The 19,993-nt window shown below is 50.2% G+C and overlaps 1 protein-coding gene and 2 long non-coding RNA genes across 4 annotated transcripts in view; 2 read left to right on the top strand and 1 right to left on the bottom strand.

Moving 5' to 3' along the window:
- Positions 1–10,918, bottom strand: part of LOC114218027 (uncharacterized) — a 31,656-nt gene extending 20,738 nt beyond the window's left edge. For both annotated transcript variants that reach the window (XR_015769490.1, XR_003611096.2), the window contains exon 1: positions 10,737–10,918. This is a non-coding gene — a long non-coding RNA (uncharacterized LOC114218027). The remainder of the gene's footprint in view (positions 1–10,736) is intronic.
- Positions 1,069–13,570, top strand: LOC114218026 (uncharacterized). The gene is made up of 3 exons (XR_003611095.2): positions 1,069–1,919; positions 10,302–10,393; positions 10,648–13,570. It is a non-coding gene; the product is annotated as an uncharacterized LOC114218026 (long non-coding RNA).
- Positions 13,571–17,599: 4,029 nt separating this feature from the next.
- On the top strand, positions 17,600–19,778 carry TMSB4X (thymosin beta 4 X-linked). The gene is made up of 3 exons (XM_028114987.2): positions 17,600–17,702; positions 18,803–18,916; positions 19,338–19,778. Exons 2-3 carry the CDS (start codon positions 18,817–18,819, stop codon positions 19,370–19,372), a joined length of 135 nt encoding a protein of 44 aa, XP_027970788.1. The 5' UTR covers positions 17,600–17,702; positions 18,803–18,816; the 3' UTR covers positions 19,373–19,778.
- The last annotated feature ends 215 nt before the right edge of the window (positions 19,779–19,993 follow it).

Genomic DNA, 19,993 nt, shown 5'->3' with positions numbered 1-19,993 from the left:
TTAAGGCTGCTAGCCAGCGGGCCCTAAAGTAGGGAGAGTCCTGAGTTAGCCAGGTGGGGCCGGTGTCATCACAAGGGTCCTTAGCCCTTGCACGTGGAAGAGGGGGGTGGAACAGGAGACCAGAGGGAAACGGAACGGCAGGCGGAGGGGCGGAGAGAGGCAACACTGCTGGCTTTGCGGATGGAGGAAGGGGCCACGAGCCAAAAGGCAAGAAAGCAGATGCCCCCCCCAGAGCCTGCAGAGAGGGACACAGTCTTCAGTCCCTTGACTTTGGCCCCGCGAGACCCGCCTGGGCTTCGGACCTCCAGAACTGTAAGCGCATACATTTGTGTGGCTTAAGTTGCGAAGTGTGTGACAACTGTTCCGGCCGCCAAAGAGCCGAGCTCAGTTAGGCCTCTTCCTCTTCAAGTCTCAGTGCACATTTCAGCTCCGGGGGAAGGTGGGGAGGCTGCTTTTTCTTGCCCTTTCTAGGCCGGGGCTTTCTCCCCTGCGCTGCCATAATATCTGGCTTTGAGCACTTACCCTGAGGTGCTTATGTTCTGCATCCTCGGCCTCATCCCTGAGGGCAAGATAGCATGCTCTCACTTTGGCCTGCCTTTCCAGCAGCGCCGTGCCTTCCCCAGGAGCAGAGCGTAAGCCCCAGCCCCAGCAAGCCTGAATGTGGGGTTAGATGAATGAACGCTTGACTCGGACCGTAGCAACCGCACCAGCCCTTCGTCGCCACCAGAAATGCTGGCGCTGAGCCGTTAATGCTGCGGGGTCGTTCAAAGCCGCTCTTGGTGGCATCGGGAGCTACCTGCCCCACTCCCTCCAGTGCGCCCTGGGAGGTGCAGGAAAGAGCAAGACGGCCCGTCTCCCCATGCACCCGCACAAATAGCCTTGCCCCCAGCCCGGCGTGCGTCAGCCCCTTTTGCAGAGCAAGGAGGGTTCTGGCTCCAGAGCGCAGAGAAACAGGCATGATGGATGGGTTCCCGGAGCCCCAGACTCTGCTGCTCCCATCTTTGTCTCAGCAAAGCCTGTATCGGATTTGGGCCTTCGAGCTAGTCACTTGTTTACTCTGGCCTCATTTATCAAACGTGAAGAAGAGCCGCTCTGTGCTCTGCTTGCTTTCAAGGCTTATGAAAAAAGGAATAAAAGAGGTCTGGCCAGGCCTTGAGTCCTGTCACATAGTTGATCCCCTAGAAGCCGATGTGACCACGTGCTAAGAAGAGCCCGGGCTACCTAGGAAAGTTCACGTTGACACGGGAAGTGAAAGCGAATTGCGTCACTTTCTGTCATGTGACAGCTGTGTGCTGCCGAGCAAGTCCCCGAGCGCCTGTTTCCTCAGCGGTGAGGTGGCGATCATGACAGGTCCCGTTTATTACCACTTCCCATGCAGCCCACCCTGTCCCATTCAAGCCCTTCGCCATTACCCTTATTATACCGTCACACAGCTTATCAGTGTTGGAATAGGGGCAGGCTACGTAATTTGTGAGCCCAGCAACCTTCTTCCAAACTGACTAAAACTCCTGATGGCAGCAGCAGAACATTGGACCAAGCCTGGGGCTCGCACGACGTGACCCCGCAGGTTGCACAGCCAAGAAGCCGGCCCTGGGCAGTCTGACTCCAGAGCCTTCTATCTTAGCATCTGTGCCATGATGGGCGTCTCCTAAGGTGGTCGTGAGGTTGGAAGTGAGACTAATGCATTCCTGGCAGAGGGAACAGCATGAATAATGGTCCGGAAGTGGACGCCTGGACACGGATATGCCTAAAGAGTGATAAACCCTTGTGGCTACCGCTGTGGTGACTTGGCGGAAAGAGAAATGTGCCGGCGGGTAGTCCTGGTTCCAGGCTGTGGCACTCCGGAGGCCCTTGCACTTGAAGCTGCTGGTGCTGGGGAGCGCTGGAAGGTTTAGAAGCTGGAGGCCATGTGGACACAGGTCAGGGGACTTACCCTAGGGGGCAGGGTGGAGCAGGGCGGACTGGGGAGAGAGCGCCCCCTAGAGGAGGCTGGTACAGCAACACTCGGGGGCGCCATGAAGCGGGGCTCCTGGAGAAGGGGCAGGGGAAACGGGGAGAAGCAGACAACTTCGGGGTAAATGGAAATGACAGGTTTGGGTTACAAGCTGGATATCAAGGACCGAGGGGAAAAAGAAAAAGCTTCTGATGCCTGATGGCCTATCCTTTTGTTTTGAGGACATCAGGCCCATCTGAGCATGTTAATCACATACACAAAGTTTGCCTTGGAGCACACAGCAAACAGGATACATTTCTTGAGGAAGTAGAAACTCTTTGAGAAGGAAAAAAAATCAGTTTAATTTCCTAAAAAGAACAGCTGTTACTGTCTATAAACTCAGTCATTTCTCAATTTGGGTTTTTTTTCCCCTGAAATCTTCCTTTCTGATTTTCCGAGGCATTTATCCATTCTTTGATTATGATATAATCACGTATCCTATAGCTCGTATTTGCAGGTAATTATGTCCTATAATAATTGTACATCTCAGAGGAAACCATACAATTAAATACAACCCCCCCAAAAAAAAAATCTTCTTTAAATCTCTACCATATTCTTCTCTCAAACTTGGTAGGGCCCTGAGAAGTGGGGCACCTCAGGCCCAGCTGCCTGGGCTCAAATCCCAGCTCCCACTCACTAGCAGTGGGACTTTGGTCAAGTTAGGGTAACCTGGATCCCTTCTCTCAAATGGGGGTAACAATACTAGTTCTTACCTCAATCCTACTGTGTTACTGAGCAATGCCTTGACTAGTCCGTGGCTTGCAGAAAGGAGGCCATTAATGTCACTTATATTCTCTAGATGATCTACAATGATCCCGAGTGACATTTAAGACCAGAAACATCTACATGAAGTTATATTATCATTATTATTACGTGTCTATCCCCAGTGGGCCACAAAGGTCAAGCCTGGAAGGCCTAGAAAGAAGGGCTCGTGGGCTTTTCTTCCCACATGGGCTGACAACGGTTTTTGACAGAGTCAGCAACCTGAGGTGAGGTGAGCAAGGCCACAGAGGAGAGGAGAAACAGATCTACATCCGTACCTGTTTTGAAAGAGGAGCTCTCTGGGTTAATAACAGTCTCGCTACTTTTCATGATGCGGGATTGGAATTTTGCTGCCCCAGTATGGTTGTGGCCGAGCATTCAACAGGCACTCATTCAGGCCCCATGTTGTTATGCGCTGGAGATACCGAGAGAAAAAAGACCTGGGCCCACCACTGAGGGGACCCAGCCCGACAGGGAGCGGAGACAGGGAAGAAACAAGCGGCAAAACAGGGACAAACGTCACAAGAGAAGACTTTCCGAGGCACAGGAGTATGAGGAGAGCATTCTGCCTCAGGGAGTAAAGAAGGCTTTCACCGCCCCCCCTCCCCCCAGGCCGGCATTTAAGCACAAGTCTCTAAAATGGCTGCCAGACAGGGAACTTTCTGGGCTGACGGAAAAATTCTGTATCTCGTTTGGGATGGTGGTTCCACAGGCACGCGTGGTCGCCAGTACCCATCTTAAGCAGCCATAAAATGAATGCACTATGTTTTATGTAAATGAAACCTCAATCAAGTTGAGTGTGAACAGAGTCCACACGTACAGGCACTGTGTTGTCGCGACAGCACACTGCCTGGCACTTAGTGGATTCTCTGCTGAATGACACCCTGACGGGCTGAGCGTGTGGAGCTTTCTGTGTCCCCGGGAGCCAGCTCCCTATTGCTCCTGGGTCTGAATCCCGCCTTTGTCCGGCCACCAGGAGCCCAGGGCGGAAGCCGGCCTCTGCAGGGGAGGAGCCTCCGCTAAATACGCTGACCTCGCCAGGCCTTAGGGGGTTCAGGGAAGTCTTTCTGCTTACTCGGCTTCTGGTCTGAATGCAGGGCCCTATTGGCCGACCAGCTCCAAGCCCTGAGGGCACATTTATCAGTCGGTGGCTCCCATCTGCCCTAGGAGTTCGTGGCCTACGACTCTGCTGGGCTGAGCTCTCAGCCCCCTCCCCCAATGCCATCCCCCCCCCCGCCCCCGCCCTAGGCGGCAGACCCAGCTGGGGCAGGGCTGGCGGGAGCTCCTAAGCCAGAACCGTGAGGCCTGACACTTACCAAGGCCTGTGTGTGTGTGTGTGTGTGTGTGTGTGTGTCTGTGTTTCAGTGGATCTGGATGGACAGACAGCTAAAGTAGTGATCAGTAAGGCGTGTGTGTGTGTGTGTGTCTGTGTTTCAGTGGATCTGGATGGACAGACAGCTAAAGTAGTGATCAGTCTGTGAAAGGGCCTCAGTTTCCCCCCCCCACCAAGGTAGGGTTGCCAGATAAAAGATAGGACTCCCAGTTAAATGGGAATTTCAGAGAAATAATTTTTAACTATGTCTCAAATATTGCACGGGATAACTTTTCCTCAAAAGTCTTTGTTATTCATCTGAAATTCCAATTTAACTGGCTGTGTTGCATTTTGATCGGCTACATCTAACCACCCTCCTGGGGTGAGGCGGGCAGCCGAGAGAGAGGGGAGAAGAGCCTATTTTGCTAAACCCGCACACAGCACTCTCAGGGGAGCAAGGGGGGGGCCAAGCCTTCATGGTTGTTCCCCGGGGCATTGGAATCAACGTCCATAATGGGGATCACAGGGTGGGTGCGAGGCTGCTCTGCTCGACTTATCCAATCATCCCATAATTCACACAGGAGAACAGCAGTTGGCAGAACAGGCTGTGAATGTGCTCCATTTCCTCCCCACAGCCACCTCCGCTGTGTGGCTCCTCCCTCCCTTCTTGAAGCCAGCTGGGGTAGCCCGGGCGGGTGGGGGGGGGCGCTGGCTGAGAGGGAGGCAGACACCCCTCCTGCACCACCCGCCTCACCTGCTTTCCCAGGCTCACCCCGTCCGCTACCCACGTGGCCCCCTCCCTCCTCAGAACCTTCACCTCAGGGCTGCCTCAGCAAGGAACTCTCTAGGTCGGCATAGGAGAAGTCAGTGGAAAGTTACTTGCACATAAACGGATGGACGGATGATGAAAGTCCAGGAAACCGCAGTTCCTCCCCTGCCGGGGCACCAGGCCAGAGGCCAACCTGCTAGGCTTGGGACCCACTTCTGGCCTCACCACATGCCCAGAGACCTTGGACGAGTCACTTACCATGTGCCCCAGTTTTGCATTTGTAGATGGGATGCAGCTGCCCAGTCGTACCCTTCTGGGGCTGCCAGGAGGCAGGAATGAGCTGGCAGATGCAAAATACTGGTAACGTTTAAAATGAAGCATCCGTACAAATTTATGGTGGTGCAACCCGGCTAGAGGTGCTTCTACTTAGAGAAATCCAATACATGAATATTCTGACACACACACATCGTTGCATGATTCAAAGAATAGCTTCTCTACCTCACTGAAAATATGATTCGGTTCACCAAAATGTAACATTGTGATGGCATTTTACAGGGAAACATGGAAGACATAGCTTCTGTAATTGAACTCGGTGTGTGCTTCAGCTGCATTCTAGAAAGGAGGCCTATTGCAGACCTGTCTACAGTCCCTTTGATTTAGGTTTATGAGGGTTATAGTCTTAGTAACTGCCCTCCTGCCCCTTTAAGAACAGAAGTCCTTCAATTGCACATAAGCAGGAAGTGCCCCTACTCTGTCTTGGCTGTGTGTTTCACTTCCTTCCAGAGGTGTTTTCTTACTAAAGAAACCCCCAGTCCAAGGTCATGTCTATTTCTTTCAAAAGCATACTCAACTGCCTTTGTGTTGGTTTCATGAAATTTCTGGGGCAGGAAAATACACAAATATATATATATTTTTTTACATTTTATTTTTAAATAGCCCTTATTTTTTAGAGCAGTTTTACATTCACAGCAAAACTGAGTGGAAGGTACAGAGATTTCCCAAATGCCCCCTTTCCACACACGTGCACAGGCTCCCCCATTATTGACACAAATAATATTTTTAAATATATAAAAGATGAAGGTAAAACATAAATGGTGTTTTAAATATTTTAAAATGTAAAAGTAATACATGCTTCCAGTAAAAATGCAAGTGGTAGAAGATTCTCCATTCCCCTTCCCCAGAGGTCGCTTCTGTTAATAGTTCTTAAAATTCCCTTCTGGAACTTGTCTCTATAACCTCACTTTTTTTATTACACAGAGATAGATCATACGATATTTATAAGGTTCTCTTTTTTCTACTCAGGAGTATACATGAGGGGCGCCTGGCTGGCTCTGTTGGTGGAACATGTGATTTTTGATCTCAAGGTCCTGGGTTCGAGCCACATGTTGGGTGTGGAGATTTCTTAAACAAACAAACAAACTTAAAAAAAAGTGTACTTTGGCTATCCTTCCATGGCATCATGAGTAAAGCTGCCTCAATCTTTTTCTTGCTTTATTTAGAGAGACAGAGAGACCGAGCAGGGGTCGGGGCCAAGGGAGAGGGAGACAGAGAATCCCAAGCAGACTCCACACTGAGCAGGAAACCCAACGCGGGGCTCGATCCCAGGACCCCAAGATCATGACCTGAGCCGAAACCAAGAGTCGGACGCTCAACCGACTGAGCCACCCAGGGGCCCCTCGGTCATTTTCTAGCGGCGGTATAACTTTCCATTGTTTGGGTACTCTATCATGTATTTAACTAATTTCCTAATTAATATACACTTAGGTTAATTCTAGCGTTTCCTCTTACCTACAATGCTATGGGGAAAGGATATATAGGTATGTGCATGTGTACAAATATATAGACACCTATCTTGGCATATGTGTCCGAATATGGCCCTAGAAAACATTTCTAGCAGTAGAACCACTGGATCAAACTGGAAATGCTGTTTCGACTGTGAGAGCGGCTGGTACCCCTGAAAAGTCTTTATACCAGTTTACAATTCCAGCAAGAGCACGTGAGCGCGGCTCTCACTCTTCTTTCCCTGCCTTCTGCCCAACCTCAGACAGTACTCAACATTTTCATTTTTGTCAGTCAGAAGGGGGCAGAGAGGGCCTGGTTGTCTGATTTGCATTTGAAAGCCTGCAACCCAGGGGCATCTTCCCGTATTAATCCTGACTCAGTGAGGAGGGGCTTAGGGGCCAGACTTTGGAACAGGAGAGAGCTGGATGCCATCCTAGTTCAGGCACTTGCCAATAGTGATGTGCAGGGCCTCAGTCTTTCCATCTGTAAAATAAGCATCCTGGGGCACCTGGGTTAAGCGTCTGCCTTCGGCTCAGGTCGTGATCCCGGGGTGCTGGGATCGAGCCCCGCATTGGGCTCTGTGCTCGGTGGGAAGCGTGCTTCTCCCTCTGCCACTCCCCCTGCTTGTGCGCACGCGCTTGCTCTCTCTCTCTCTGACAAGTAAGTAAATAAAATCTAAAAATAATTAATAAATAAATAAATAAAAATAAAATAAGCACCCTAAGACCAAGACCATGGGGTGATTGGAAAGGCTCCAAGAAAGCAGTACAAGTGGCCAGCAGGGCAAATGTTAGTGTGCTTCCCACCAAAGCAAAACAAAACCCAGAAAACCCAATTTCAACTGGCCCAGTCCGAGGCCCGGGAATAGTTTCTGCGATGTCTGAGATCTCCCCTTCTTACTTGCTGCCCCTGCTTGAGGGAGGAAAATGCAAATAAAATGCTGAAAGAGAAAACTGACATGATCACATCAAACGGTGCGTCTGACCAGCAAGTGACCTGGGGCGTGTTATGTCTTGGAGCCCGTTTCTTTTCTGTAAGATGGGGTGTTCTCTTTACCCAGCCCAGTCGCTCGGGGAATCAAAAGGGCCACAGGACAGTGCCTGGCTCTGGCAAGCACTCTGGATGACCCGTGTGGTTGTTCCTAGCCACAGAGCCCCCCCCCCAGCTGCTCAGCCCACGTCCCCCCAGCAGGACAGGTGAAGTCCCCTGGACTCTGGATGATGCACAACACCTACTCAATGCCGGCCTCGTTGAGGGCCCTCGGGGGACCATAAACACGGCAGTAGGAGCACTGGCTGGAAGGGCAGCCTGCAGCTTTCTGGCCTGTCCTTGGAGACAGAAGTCTATCCTGCAGTGCTCAGCAAGCAGGTGGAGCGAACAAGCCCCATTTCCCGTGGCTGGGGTAAGACCTTCATGGGCCTACTTTGTGAAAAGATAACTGGCCATGTTTTATTCTTTTAATTTTCTCCTTTGGAAGCGGGGTGCACTCTGAATCCTGTGGGGTGGTTCCAGTGACATCAAAGTCACTTGCAAGCGGGGTCGGCACTGACACGGTTTCCTTCAGTGCCACAGACTCTCACGTGGGCTTGTGAGGGGTGGGGAGAGAAATTCACCTCCCCCGAGGCTACACCTAATCCCACCAGTGCGGAGGGCTATGGTCCAAATATTCGTGTCTCCCCCCGATTCACATGCTGACATCGGAACCCCCATGATGATGATAGCAGGAGGCGGCCCTTGGGGAGGTGACTAGATCAGGAGGGCAGAGCCTTCCTGAGTGGGACCAGCGCCCTCTCCCTCCCACCACGCGAGGACAGGACAAGAAGTCCGTGACTGGGAAGAGGCCTCTCACCCGACCACGCTGGCCCCGATCTTGGATGGCCGGCTTCCAGAACTGCGAGAAATAAACGTCTGTTTTTTGTAAGCGCCCCAGTCTGTGGGATTTCCTTGTGGCGGCCTGAATGCACAGAGACCCTGAGCTCGGCACTCTGTGAAGACAGGTGACACGGCCACACCACGTAGGCAGTAGAGCTGTGGGAAAGAGCAGGTCTCAAAAACGAATAGCTTCACGGTGGAGAAGCCTGGCAGGTAACACCTTCATCAAGTGCTCAAAGTGAACACCGCCAATAACGGGTCAGGCCAACATCATGCGCCTCTGGACTCAAGACCCCGAGAAGGTCACAGCCTCCCTTGTGTAGGATTCCTGCCAAAAGGGCAAAGCCCAAATCTAATCATCAGGAAACATCGGACAAACCGAAATGAAGGGGAAATCCACAGAACAAGTGGCCTGTTGTCTTCAAAAATGTTAGTGTCGTGGAAGAGCCAGAGAGGCTGGGGAAGTTCTAAATTAAAAAGACACTAAAGGGACGTGCCGTCTAAATGCAATGCATGCTCCTGGACTGGAATCTGGACCAGAAGAAAAAATTGCTATAAGGACGTTATTGGGCTAATAGGCAAAATTTGAATAAGATTTGTAGATAGCAGTATTGGAGCAATGGGAATGTGGCTGTGTCGGAGAATGTCTTGTTTTTTGTTAGATTCGTAACTTGCTCTCGGGGTTTAGAAGATAACGTAGAGAATGATAAAGCAAATGGAACAAAATATTAACAACTGATGAATCAGGGGGCAAGGTATACAGGAATTCTTCATTGTATTTTTGCAACTTTTCCGTAAGCCACCTCATTATCATAAACAATCAGGCACAGTCCAAGGGGCTCACCGGGAATAACAAAGACACTCCTACCACTTGGGAAATGGGAAGGGTTTAGACCAAGGTCAGTCACATTTGTTGATGACGCAAAACCAGATCCAGCCTCCTAGCTATAAGAGTAAGACATTTGTGCAAACATCTCTGTAGAGTACAAAAGACAATATTCAAACATTAAAATACCTCCTTCTGGCCCAAACTAAAATTGTGCCCCAGTCTGTAAGTAGACAGAAAAATGGAAAGATTTAAGTCCAAATGTATGCTTTTTCTTTGTGCCGAGGACGACGGGTAGTCAAAAAAGGGGGATGGGGGTGGTATGTCAGGAAAGCCATTCCCATGAATGAGGAAATTTAAGGTCTTCGGAAGCCTAGCATGCAGGTTCAAATCTGGGCAGTGGATTCTTGGATGACAAAACTAAGTAACCAAGCACAAACTACCATCACCGTCCCTGCCACGAGCACAACAAAACCAGGAGTGCTGCTGCTTGCTAGCATCCAGTACCAACAAATCGTCCTCTAGGGAGCTACGACATTGCTCCTAGATGACTGACTTTCATAAAGGACGGGCCTGGGCTCCTTCTCATCTGACGCGAATAAGCTGCTTCCTGAAGTATTTGACCTCCTGCTCCTAAAATCATGCCGAAAGGACTATAGGCCCACGGCTCAAAGTAAGGAGTTTTGGTTTCTGGCCGTGGCTCTGCTAACCAGCTGAATGCCCTTGGGCAGGTCACTTGACCTCTCTGTGCTGGGTTTCATCCTCTGCAAAAAATTGATACCAATACCTAGCCCCTTTATCAGCGTAAGGCTGCTTTAAGGATAAAATGACACAAAAGATGCAAAAGTGCATTGACAAAGTTCACAAACACCAGATAAATGCGACTCGTGTTACATAAGGAATTATTGGAGCCCAAGATGTAAGGTGACACCTATAAGCTGGTCTTTTTTTTTTCCCCCCGCCCCAACTGTTGTCCAACTGACAGGTTGCTCTGAGCTAGTGCCTAAGCCCTTTTGAGTAAGCCGCTGGTATGGACCGTGGAATTGAGGCTGGGACGAGAAGGTGCAGGAGGCAATGGTAAGTTACATTTCCAAAGCGGATATTCGGTGGTTTATCTGGTTCATTGGTAGCCACCCCATTATCTCTTCCATTCCCTCTCAGAAATTCTGTTGGTGACTTTTTCTCATTTGAGAGACCCTCTCCCTTCGATAGACTAGGGTGCACAGACATCCAAGAGAGCTTTGCAGAGAATCCAGGGAGTCCATAAATTTAGAAAGGAAAAAATTACATCTTTTCATTCACCTCTAACTAAGTGTTAGCATTTCCTTCAGGGACGCCTGCAAGCAAGTCTCTAAGCGTGGGCTGCCATATCAAAATACCACGGAACGAGCAGCTCAAACAACACACATGCACTTCTCACCGTTCGGGAGGCTGGGAATCCAAGATCAAGGTGCGGGCACATTTAGTTCCTAACACGAACCTGCTTCTTGCTTGGCTTACGGACAGTGCCTTCCTTCAGACAAACGTTCAAGTCCATAACGACAAGGAAACTCTCTAGCATTAGCAGTTCCTGTGACTGTGTCAACAACAGACACCACAGATATTTTTCTATCTGCTAACATTTTGCAGATATCTACACACGCCCCACTATTTTGAATTTATGCTGGATCTGAGACCGACTACGGGATTGTGTGATTTAATGCACAAAGCAGCACGTAAATGACTCCATCACAGTGTTTAATAAAACTCTTTTGGTAACTGTATGGCAATCTAATTGCTTTCATTCATTTTTTTTTTTTAATTTTAGGTATTTACATAATTCTGAGATAGGGTCTCTGGGCTTCACCAGATTGGCACGGCACAGAAAGAGTTAAGAACCAGACTCTCACCCCACCCCTGAGTCCCCTCCCATTTCCTCTGAACCAGACACAGGGGTGTGAGGAAATGGGACTATGATTTACTTTTCTTACTTCCTCTCTCTCTCTTTTTACACCTCCCCCAACTTTTTTTTTTTCATCGAGGTAAAGTTCACATAACATGAAATTAACACTTTGAGAGCAAACAATTCAGTGACATTTCATACATCACCCTGTTGTGCAGCCCCCTCCTCCTCTGTCTAGTTCCCAGACATTTTCATCACCCTAAAATGAAACCCTGTACCCAGACAGCAGTTGCTCCCCTTGGCTCCCCCCTCTCAGCCCTTGGCCACCTCTAATCTCCTTCTCTCTCTATGGATTTGTCCATTCTGGATGTTTCACAGAAATGGAATACTGCCATGTGTGGTCTTTGGGAGCCGGCTTCTTTCACACAGCATGCTTTCCAGGTTCATCCATGTTGTAGCGTGCACCGACTTCATTCCTTTTTATGGCGGAATACTGTCCCATCAGATGACTACACCGTATTTCATTTATCCATTCATCCATCAATGGGCACTTGGCTCCTTCCACCTCTTGGCTAATTGGATTGGTGTTGCTATGGACACGAAGACAAGTATTTGTTTGAATACATGCTTTTCACTGAATCTATTTGCTAAAGTGCGACTTAGTAACTGTAGGGTCTGTGAATCTCAATTGTCCATACCATCTTGACCAATTCAGACAATTGAGTCCTGGCTATAAATGGCACAGTAGACGCCTAGAACTCAAGCATCCTCTCTTGGTACTTTCATTTGCCCCGCGTTTGGCCTTCGTGTGAGAAAATGACATCCTCCTCTTCTGGCTTGGGTGCAAATTCTATCTGTGGAATTCCTCCGCAGGGAAGCCTCCTGTGAGTGAAGGCATCAGAGAGCATTGGAGAAGTGGGCAGAGATGGCGGTAAAGGCTGGCTCCTTCCCTGGCCTTGGCACACGCCCGGGAATTCTGACATGCGAGGAAGCTAAGAGCCGCAAGCATCCCTTGGACAGGACAAAACTGCCAGGCAGAAAGGAAGGGAGGAGACCTGGTGGGCGTCCCTGGCACAGGCCCTAGAAACGTGTGGTGATCGCCAGCTCCAAGGGCAACTAGGCTCAGATGGAAGCTTAGCAGAGGGCGCAGAGGCCGAACCATCCCGTGCACACACTCAGACCTTCTCACACCCAGGTAGCACATGCGGGAAGGATCAGAGAGGGCATTGCAGGCAGAGGAAGGGGCACGTGAGTAGATGGGCCCGTCCCTGGGTCCTAGGAAAAGCTAGGGAGGGCATTGGGGGCACACAGAGAATGAGAGGGGCTGGACTGGCTTCATAACTGGTACAAAATGAAAGGGTGGGGCCCTTTGTTCAAAATTATTAACAGTTTCAAGATGGCGGCAGCAGAGCGCGAAGCTGAGCAAAGGGTCTCTGGGAGTGTGGGGGCCTTGTGCCACTGCATAGGTCACACGCCCTTGGAGCCAGCCCTGCAGAGGGGAGACGGTCTGGGTCAGCCAAGGAGGTTGATCTTGGCCTATGTGATCGAATCTAGTGCCCACCTGTGCTTCATTTTCCTTGCCACGAAGCCATTAGCCACCTTCTGCTGATGGTGTGGGAGCTATATTCTATTTAAAAAGCATTGACGTCCCCAGAAGCAGCACATTAAAATACATAAACACTTACTACTTGCTAATGATAGTTCTGCTTCACGACAGAATTAAAAAGTGTATCACTTTTAACACAGAAGGCCATCAGGAGTATGTAATGCCTCCCCTTTCAATTATGTGATTTGACCTGCTAATTTCTTGTAACCAGTGTAATATGAATGACTGCTGGGAAAAATATTAAAGTAGTGAAAAGCTGTGTGAAACTGCCAATGTTCAAGATAAGAATTCCCTTTATTGCGAGTGCACTGGGCTCTGTAGGATGAGGCAGAGAGCAGACTGAATTTGTGTAATGAAATCATTTGACAATTGAGGCAGGCAACTTTTTAATTTATATGATACATGACCATGATATCTGTGTTTCAAAGTTTTAGTGATGGAAACGTTGGATGGTTTATTGTGATGGGACAGAACTTTACCCTCAGCTGGCCTATACAACAAAAACTAAGGGCCTTATCTTAGGAGTCCAGAAAAGTGGAATATTTAACTGAGGCGGCTTCTGAGCCAGCCAGTCTGAGTTCGAACCCTGCCTCCGGTTTTTGCTGTGTGGTTTCGGGTAAATTATTTAATCTCCCCAGGACACCCTCATTGGCAAAATGAGTAACATAACAGTGCCTCTGCCATGGGGTTGTGTAAGGGTTTAGGGAGATTATGCATGGAGAGCTCCCCTGTATATGGTAAGCACTCAGAAAATGTTAGCATTACAGACAGGACTGCTGCTGCTGCTGTTGTTCTTATTAATTATTATTATTATTATTATTATTATTATTATTACTGTTATTATTGAATCTGGCCGCCACCTGCCTCCCCACCTTATTTCCTGTCACTTTCATTCTGCACAAGCCCCAGCCAAACAAAGCTACCTACCGCCCCCGTATATGCTTGAAGCTTCTCTGCCTGCTTTTTCTTGCCCTTGCTGTGCATAGACTGAGCAACCACTTGGAGGGGATGTTGTAGAGGCGAATTCAAGCCACGGCAGGGAACTGGGTTGAATGAGATCCCCCTGAAAGTTCCTCCTGGCTCTAAGATTCCATCGGATCGACAAAGTGAACAGGAGAGTTAGCGGGCACGTTTGACATTCTCTAGAGCGTTCTTTGATTCCTCTCTGCTTCGCCGGTCTCCTGCATTCATTTTTAGCACACTAGCCGAGGGAACCTTCTGTTCCATCACACTGAGCGCAGGGTGGAGCTGCCGCAGGTGGGAGTCCTGGAGACACGCTCAGGTCGGGGACAGATGGCCCCGTTGGGCGTGCAGAGGCTCGGGAGACAGAGCCTGTGTGTTTGATCGCGAGCAAGCTTGCTTAGATTCTCTGAGCTTCAGGGTTTTCAGTAGTAAAATGCGGGTATTAATGCCCACTGCAGAGGGTGAGAATTGCATTAGATATGGTACACAGAGAGCCCACTGAATACCCCTTCCCTGTCGTTAGTTAGGGAGGGGACTCGGGCTGTGCCTCTAAGGGGATTTACCTGAACCGACTGAGATTGCAGGGTCACCGGGGAGAGTGGGGTGCAGGCAGGGAGGGCAGATGGTAGGAGGCCCTGAAACCGAGACAAAGGGACCTGGGCTCGAGAAAGCGAAGGGTTGGGAGCCTTGCTGTGGTCACTTTCTTCTGTTCCTTTCAGCGCTCTGCACAGAATTTAATAGGTTAAAAGTAATAGGACTAATTTTTCATGTACCCAGACCTCTGTGGCTGCTTCTCCAGCCTTGGAAATAGCTACACATCTGCCCCAGGCCTACCCTGGAAAGGGAAATAAAACAGAGTGTGCCCTGACACCTCTTCCTGGTTGCACCGGGCATGGGCTTTGGAGGTGGGCCACCGTCCAAGGCAGGCTCTCTTGGCCCACGGGTGCCGGGTGGGTTCTTCTCCCCGAGAGCCCTGAGCTTGTGGGAGCGCACCCTGCGGTTCTGTTGCTGCTCTCAGCCTCTGTCTTTCCACTCGGGATTGAAAACCCCCACCTCCATGCTGGTCGTGCCCAGCACACGCTAACCCACTTAGAACGGTAGCTTCTGTGAGGCGGGAAGTAACCCTGACATGTGAAACATTAATACCGACAGGTCTGAACGATCTGGGGAAGAAAGCAAGGTGGCTCGAGCCACAGGCTCAGAGTTTGGCCAAGCCGGGTTCAGGAACCTTCCTCACTCAAGCAAGTCAGTTCAATGCAAGGCCCTAACTGTTTGAGCAAGTGCCCTCTCCCAGGCGCTGCGGGAAACAAAGCAGCCTGTCCCCTCACATGCTTCCTGATGATTCTCAGGCGCAGACTTGGGGGACCCGGAGCGGGACGGGGGGGAGGGGTTGAAGACTTTTATGAAACCCTTAGCACAAATAACAGACAGTGGCTACCGGCTGAGTTATCACAAGGATGGATCTCTAAGCTCAGTTTCCCCATCTGTAAACCTCTCTTCATTGGGGAGGGGGGCAGCAGGGGGGAAAGGCAGAAGCAAACGTAAAGCACCCATGACCGTGTCTGGCTCTTACAAGGCATCAACCAACGGGGGTTGTTAGTTTTTATTTGCTATAAAACTAACAAAAGCTCTCATTTTTACTGGTACTTTTTAAGAGAAATGACGAATCTAAAAACCTCTAAAATTTGTAATTCCAAACACTAGACATTAATTTTTTTCCCCTCAACTTTCCATCCTAAATAACAATAATACAAAGCACTTACTAAGTGTCATGCACTGTCCTAAGCCTTCAGGGCTCCCCATGAGCCCCATGAGGTAGGTTACTGCAATGATCCCATTTTACAGATGAGAAAACTCAGGCCCTGAAAAATTAATTCACATGGCCAGGGTCACACAACCCTTAAAAATATTCCTTTAGTTTGCGTTCTCCTTCATCTGCCTCCCCCGCCCACCCCCCCACCCCCCGGGGCTCTCTCTAGGTCGCTGACCAGGGGCAAGGCAAGCCGAGTATGGAAGACTCTCTTCCTTTTAACGAGTCCCCTTCTTTTTTTCTGTCAATATCTAAACACAACGGAAGGCAGCTTGCTACCAGACGAGAAACGTTCTCCACGCATTTCCAAATTTCCACTCCTGCGTCTCTTCTGGAGACATGGCTCTGTAAGGCCTAAGCCTTTCTAAGGAAAAGGCCCTGGGGAGAGGCAGCACTGGGTTGGTAGTGGCCTTCCTTTGTACCCAGAGACACCCGGGGGGCGGGGGGAAGAAGTGATTTCTGACGCCAGCTGGATGAGGCAACATGGAATCATGGAACTTACAGAGACGGTGTATCATGCAACTGCCTGCTGCCACAGGCCAAAAATTCATCCTGCATGATCTTGAACGAGCTTTCCCCGTCAAGGGAGCTCTCAGGCCAGTCAACTAGGGTCGGGTCAGGGGGGAGGTGTAACCAGAGAGGTGACATCCTGTTTAGAGAGCAGAATGGCCACCACCCACCAGAGCATGAACTGAGGAGACAGTCACCTGCCCCTGCCCCCCCTCCCGCCTCCCCCACCCCAAGAAGGAAGTCAAGTGAATAAAGAAATGGGGAAGTCCGAGCTGCTCCTGCAATGGCTTTTGAGGGTCTGTCTAACACTTGACTTTAATCCCCACAGGACAAAAGCCTCTGCCATAAACACGACTAGCAAGGGGTTTCTGGAAGCATTTCCTCAGGATGAGGAAAGGGATAAAAAGTATTGTGCGTACTGCTTTGCGTCTCAAAATAATCTCAAGTAGGTCCTTTCCAACCCGCGGGTCTTTCTGCTTTCACGTGCCATTTGCGGGCACAGGGCAGGGTGTTCGCGACTGATTCCAGAGGCAAGGGGGTCCCTGGTACTCACAGGCAAGGTGCCATTTTGAAAACTGCTCTTCTCTATCGAAATCTCCCATATTTCCGGATGTAACTTAGAAGTGCCCTTCAAAAACATCTTGTGCTGAAAAGGCTCTCTTCAAAACAGAGTGAGATTGTTACATTTTAATCTTTCGATTTTAGAGATGATGGGATTGCAGTCTTTGGCACTGGACACGGGCCTCCTTAGCAATCGCTTTTATATTTAGGAAAATAAGGAACAGGAAAGTAAAAGAACTTCCTTATTGTCAGGCAGCAATTCAATAGCAGAGCTTGAACTTGACTTATTTTTCAAAGCGGGGAGGCGTTGTGCACTATAAAATCCAGATAGATTAACCTCCAACCAGCAAATATTTCGGTTATTTTATTCGGGTGCTCACCAAAAATTACAGCGATGAAAAAATATGCATGTTACAGTGAGGAAACTTTTTTGAAAAGAATCACTTAAGGGTGCTTTACCTCCCACCCAATTTCAGGAGAAGCCTGGTGAGGAGACAAAGAGGCCCGGGGTGGGGCGAAGGCCCTCGGCTGGCCCGAAAGCTGAGTCACAGGAATCGCACCCCTGCAATGGGCGAGGCCCTCCAGCGCGGCCACCGCACCCTCGCTCGGGGATGTCCGCACCAGACAAAGCCAGCTTCGCTGTAAAGGAATGCCTGGCCCCCTAGGTGCCACCCAGGCCCTTAGTTATCATGCCCCGGTCCCCAAGAGCAGGTTGGCGCGGGTGCTGCAAAAACCCGTTAGGATAAAATAGACCTAGGGAGGGACAATGCATGATGCAGGAAGTGCTGGGGGGGAGGGGGCTTTGGCTCCTCTTAATTTTCCGCCGTCGTTGCGGTGAGGGTGCACTGGTGCACGCGGGGGGGTCCCCCAAACGCCAGGCCGGCCCCCGGACGCCGGGGCCGAGGCGAGGCGCGAAGGAGTTAAGCGGCCTCGCGGGTGACGTCACCTCATTTACATACGAGCGCGCATATAGCTGCGCGCCGCGCGCCCCGCCCGGCATTCGGCGGCGGCCACTGAGCAGATCGGACTTCGCTTGTACGCGCACCTCGCTCCGGTGAGACCCGGGGCCCCTGACTCCTACCCTCGGTCCCTTCCCGCCGGGCGCCCGCGCTCGCCTCTCGGCGCCCGTCTCCCTACGGAGGCATCCCTACAGCCGAGCCCAAAGGCTCCTCCCGGGGAAGCCTGCCTTGGGGTCTTGGGGATGCCAGGCCCTTCCAGATGCTGGGGAACGGGGTCGGGAGCTTGGTGATTTAAAGACAACCCCCCCTCCAAGCCGGGTGTTTGGCAGTGCAGTTCCGAGGGAACATTTTTTTTTTTTTTTTTTTCCTCCCGCCCGGGGCATTCCGCTCTGCCTCTTAGGCGGTGGTTAATCAGGAACAGAAAAATCCTTTGTTCCAACTCACACCCACCCAAGCCCGGAGCTTCAACAATTAAGTTTTTTCTGTAGCCTCTGATGGTTTCTTGGGCCCTGTCTGTCCAGATTTAAGGTGGCTGGGCTATACTCTGAAATTGGGGGGGGGGGAAGGGGACAAACCAACCCTTCTTGCAGGGGAATGTGTGCGGGGGTTGCCGAATTGCCCCTAAACGCAGATCAAGCCTGATTTATGGGGTGTGGGGCAGCTTGGTGCGCGGCCGGCTGCATTGTTGAGCGCGAGTGAGGAAGCAGTAGGGCGGTGGTCGGGGGCGCCGGCTGCAGCTGCCGTCTTTGTGAGCAGAGAAGAAAAGCAGCACGGGCCCACATGTTTGGGGGGCTCATGGAAAATGGAAGCACTGTGCAGCCTCGGCTTCATTTTAAGAATTTTTACTCGATCCCACCATCCGCGCTCCCGACCTGAAATGGCTTCACTATTTATTTCTAGCTAGATTTTAATTTTCAAACGTTCTAACAAACCCACGTCATCATTCGAAAGATTCGTCTCCTGATGGGAGGGCGATATTCCTAGTTTGGCCGCCCCGCATTTGGAAATAATGAAGAGGAGGGGTTCTTTTTCTGTGTAGAAAGAGGAAGAGCTGTAGCGTTGAATGAAAGCGGAAGGAGGCAGAGGTGGGGTTTCAGGCAAGGGATGCGAGGGCAGAAGCGCATTTCTGAGCCGGGAGAGAGAAGGGTGGGTCGCTCGCTCGATCTCACCCTTCCTCTTGGCTTTGTATATGCAGCTTTCTCTGCAACCATGTCTGACAAACCCGATATGGCTGAGATTGAGAAATTCGATAAGTCGAAATTGAAGAAGACAGAAACGCAAGAGAAAAATCCACTGCCTTCAAAAGAAAGTAAGCGCCCCCCCCCCTTTAAGAAAAGGCTGGGCGGGAGGGAGGATGGGAGGGGCTGGGAGAAGGGCCGGGACTGGGAAGGGAGGGGGCGGGGGGGGCGAGGGAGTGCTGGGGAGCAGCTGACAGTTTTTATGATGAATGTGGCCTGGAAGGATTAATTAAAAATTGTTTTTGCAGCCAACAAACAGGGCTTTGATAATTTAATAATGGATATTTGGTATACCATATTAATACGCAGTATTATACCATTCTATGTTAAAATGTTTAATGGCCATATTTTCGCGATGGGACGACTTGATACTTGGCGGATTTTTATATGGGAAGACCCTGTAAATGAAAAGTACGATAATCTTACACTAGGGTGTGCGGAGTCGGCCTAATGAGCTCCCTCCATCTTTTTTCTTTTTCTTTCCCGTCACAGCGATTGAACAGGAGAAGCAAGCCGGCGAATCGTAATGAGGCGCGCGCCGCCGATATGCACTGTACATTCCACAAGCATTGCCTTCTTATTTTACTTCTTTTAGCTGTTTAACTTTGTAAGATGCAAAGTGGTTGGATAAGTTTAAATGACTGTGCTACCCCTTTTCACATCAAAGAATCGAGAACTACTGACAACGAAGGGCGCCTGCCTCTCCCATCTGCCTGTCTGGCTGGCAGGGAAGGAAAAGAACTTGCGTGTTGGTGAAGGAACAAGCTGGGTGGGTCGACAGTGAAATCGAGAGTAAAAACCAAGCTGGTCCGGGGTGTCCTGCAGGCTGTCAAATGCAGTTTAATCAGAGTGCCATTTTTTTTTTTGTTCAAATGATTTTAATTATTGGAATGCACAATTTTTTTAATATGCAATAAAAAGTTTTAAAACCTGGCTGGTGTGACTGTTTGGTATCTGGAGGGAGCGGCTTACTGGCAGATGAAATCTTTGCAAAAGGGCCAAGAGTGGTCTCCCTGGGGAATGATAAAAAACATCTGGTAGTTGGGAAAACCGGAGAGTGCGTAGGAATGACTTTCATCCAGGTATGTGCAACCGGTATTTCATGTGTGCTAGGTGATGGGAAGGTTATTTTCTTAGGCTGCTTGAAT

This window comes from Eumetopias jubatus, unplaced genomic scaffold (genome assembly GCF_037043125.1).
Source record: "Eumetopias jubatus isolate StellerSeaLion01/CBP00866 unplaced genomic scaffold, mEumJub1_p1.0 scaffold_11, whole genome shotgun sequence".
NCBI classification, from domain to species: domain Eukaryota; kingdom Metazoa; phylum Chordata; class Mammalia; order Carnivora; family Otariidae; genus Eumetopias; species Eumetopias jubatus.
Note: the sequence above shows the minus strand (reverse complement) of the source record. Positions and strands in the feature narration are given on the sequence as shown.